Source organism: Austrofundulus limnaeus, unplaced genomic scaffold (genome assembly GCF_001266775.1).
Source record: "Austrofundulus limnaeus strain Quisiro unplaced genomic scaffold, Austrofundulus_limnaeus-1.0 Scaffold449, whole genome shotgun sequence".
Taxonomy (NCBI): domain Eukaryota; kingdom Metazoa; phylum Chordata; class Actinopteri; order Cyprinodontiformes; family Rivulidae; genus Austrofundulus; species Austrofundulus limnaeus.
Genome location: NW_013952851.1, coordinates 18,208 through 21,578, shown reverse-complemented (window position 1 = coordinate 21,578; position 3,371 = coordinate 18,208). Strand labels below are relative to the sequence as shown.

Sequence of the window (3,371 nt, the reverse complement as noted above, 5' to 3'; positions counted from 1 at the left end):
TACGAACCCTTTGTACGAACAAAAGTAAGAGAAATTTAGGATAAGAATACGAACATGTTCTTGCATGAGGCCCATTGGGAGGTGACCTCCCCAAAAAAATATTTTTCTAAAAACATGCAGCTGTGACGGACTGTGTAAAATTTACTACAGTATCAGAATGGTATACATTTATATTTCTCATCCAACTACAATTAAATTCACTCAATCCTGGAGGCACAATTTTTAGGAAAGTATTTTTTAACAATTACAAGCTGAAACAAAATAGGAGAAATGACTTTCTACTTCTTACCTTTTAAAAATATATATAAGGAGTAGAAAGTACAGATAACTGTAAAAATGTAAGGAGTTGAAGTAAAAAATTAGGCAGAAAAATAATTACTCAAGTAAAGTACAGATAACCTAAATTTCTACTTAAGTACAGTAACAAAGTATTTGTACTTAGTTACTTTACAACTCTGGTTTTAAATCAAGCTGTTTTCTTTGAAGAAAAAAGATGCGTATCTCATTTATTTACAGTATACGTTTCAGTTTTCCTCGTTTCTTGTGAAATGGTAATTTAAGCTCTGTTTGGGTTTCTTCAGCTCAGATTTATTTCACAAACCTGAATTCACAGCTACAATTTCTGAAGTAATTTGTGAGCATATGCTTTTATCTTGTTTTGAACCCATGGCTATTAGAAATAATTTATTTACTGTTCTGGTTTCTGTTTTTAAATTCTTTCTCCAGCTGATGCTGGGAGTCCCTGAGCGGGCCCTGAGTGTTCTTCATGAAGCCATGGAGCCAGTTCTGGCCCACGGGGCCATCATAGACAAAGGTCGTGCCATGCTGCTGGCTGCTCGCTGTCAGATGGCTGTGGCTGGGTTTGGGCCAAACGGACAAGGTCAACCAGGTATTATTTCTCCCCCACATAGTCCCACTGCATAACAGAGTCCTTCTCCCTTCATGTGAGGCATCTACCCCTGCTTCTTTGTGTCCTGGCAGATCTGCAGTTGGCAGTTTTGGCTGTGGACGCACTGAATGAGGCTGCAGTCTATTTTACCAAGCTGAACTGTAAGGAGCGGCTGCGGGACGTCCACTACCTGCAGGCTCAGCTCCACCGCTCCCTGGGACAAACCCAGCAGAGCAACAAGAGCGCTATGCACTTCCGGCTGCTGGACCAGGAGCTGCAGTCTCCAGCAYCGCCTGTCTCCATGCAGCTCTGACAAGACAACAAGCTGCGTGTTTTAGCTCATAAAACACCAAGACAACAACATTTCCTTTTAAACTGCGAGGTGAAGTTATCGTGACTCGCCACTAGGTGGCAGAAAAGGTTAATCATTTTCTCAGCTCAAATGTTTTGAAGGAAATTAAATTTTGAAACTGATCACTCAGTACGGCACTGATAACTGAACAGAGTAAAACTGAAGAGTCATGAGTAAAGATGAGTTTGCAGACGATCAAGGGTGTGTGCATCAGGTTTTCACTTGTGGTTTGGTGCAGCTTTAAGCGAAGGCTCTAAATATGACAAGTTTTTGTTGCTTCACATCAGCAGCACGGCATAAATCCTGGCCAACTGTAAGAAAATGTTTATCAGTGTTTCGGTGCTGACTTCCCCACAGCTTTTTGATGAATGAGGGTAATATCAGCATTAGGTACAAGATTAATGTGTTTCAGGAGCCTGGATGATACTTGTTTCATTGTGAGAATACTGATGAAGCTGGAACCCAGAGGACCACATTAGCCCTGTGATGAGACAACATATCTGTGATAAACTTAACATCTGACATGTTTGTCACAAACCTTTAACCAGGTTGTATTTTTGTTGTCCTGCCCGAACTTTAATTCATCACTTAAGGAGCTTTTAAGGTAAATTTCTGTCTCTCTTCACCACTGTTTAAAATGAGTTGTACTGGATGTTTAGTGGAATAAAAAAAAAAACACCTGGAATGTTTGTGATTCTCTTTTAACAAAGTTTTAAAATATATTTTTTAATGTTTGATTGTATTTACCTTCATGCACGTGTTTCTAAACCTTTCTGTCAGAATTGCTAAAACCATGTGGATAAACAAATTCATTGGAAAAGTTTGCTTTGCAGATAGTTTTGTTTACCGTGTAAATACCAGTGAAATATGAGATAGAGCTCACTTTCAAAACCAATTCCTCAATAAGGATGTTGCTCCAGGCATGTTGCCAGGATGTGCGTGTATTTACATGTTTACAACTGTGTGTGGGTTTGGAATGCAGGGGAGTTTACAGCAGTGAAACGTTTGTGTGTGTGTGTGTGTGTGTGTGTTTTGGTGCTGGAATCATAAATGTGTTTCCGAGGCTTCTCTGCCTCTGAATCAGTGGAACTGATTAATCCTGGTCGTCATTAACTAAAGGCTCATTAGTGCCACGTCTGTAAAGCTGGCCCTGATGGTGACTCGCTCCAACAGGTCTCAGCAGCTCTACGTTATCAGCAGAACCATCCAGGCAAACAATTCTTTATGCCGCCTGTCAGGAAAACATGAACCTGTTGTTGACCATCCATATCAATGTGTATTTGCTTTGTAGGTGGACTTGTATTACAACACCTGAKAAGTGACAAAATGTCAATATCTCTACGACAGTTCTTTAGTCATCTCTACCTCTGTTGTGTCAAACACAAGCTCAATAGCTGTTTTTTTGTCTTTTGTGAATCAGAATTTTTTTGGAATGCCTTAAAACTTCAAAAAAGTTTAAATTACTACAAATGCCTTAAAACTTCAAAAAAGTTTAAATTACTACATTTTCATACAGAATCTTATCAAACAACTGTAGCCGTTCTCACCCTCAGCCAGTTATCACCAAAACCTGTAACTGCAGAAAAAAATGATGCAAACCTATTTCTTTTCTGCTTCCTTGACTTTATAAAGAGAAAACATTCTTTTAACTCTGCTAAATATATTTAACAATCTTACTTTTAGGGTAAAAATCCAATCTGACTGTTCAGCGCTTTAAACAGCCAGATCACAATGCTGTACACAGCAGACAATAAGCATAAAGAACCAAAACAATTACAGCATGTACATTAAAAAAAGGGGGGAAAGGGGTGCTTTAAGAATAAAAAAAAAACAGAAAGTGAAGAGGCAGCTTGTTTCAGATAGAGGCAAAAGTACACACACACACACACACACACACACACACACCCTGAGTTTGGGCTTCACTTTGGTGACACCAGCTGATCGGAGTGAGGAGGGGCGGGGCACGGCCATACAAAGATTTAAAAACTTTTTTTCATTTCTATTGCCTCTCAACTAAAAATTTGCCTGATTAAATCCTGGCTTCAAACCTGAGTGTGCATGTTCTCTCCGTGCATGTGTGGGTTTTCTCCAGCTTCCTCCCACAGACCAAAAACATGACTGTTCSGTTAA

General features: G+C 39.5%; 1 protein-coding gene across 1 annotated transcript in view; it reads left to right on the top strand.

Moving 5' to 3' along the window:
* anapc5 (anaphase promoting complex subunit 5) overlaps positions 1–2,061 on the top strand; it is a 14,400-nt gene extending 12,339 nt beyond the window's left edge. The window contains exons 17-18 of the mRNA XM_014024956.1: positions 727–889; positions 982–2,061. Coding sequence (XP_013880410.1) covers positions 727–889; positions 982–1,202 — 384 coding nt within the window. The 3' untranslated portion in view covers positions 1,203–2,061. The remainder of the gene's footprint in view (positions 1–726; positions 890–981) is intronic.
* Positions 2,062–3,371: the final 1,310 nt, after the last annotated feature.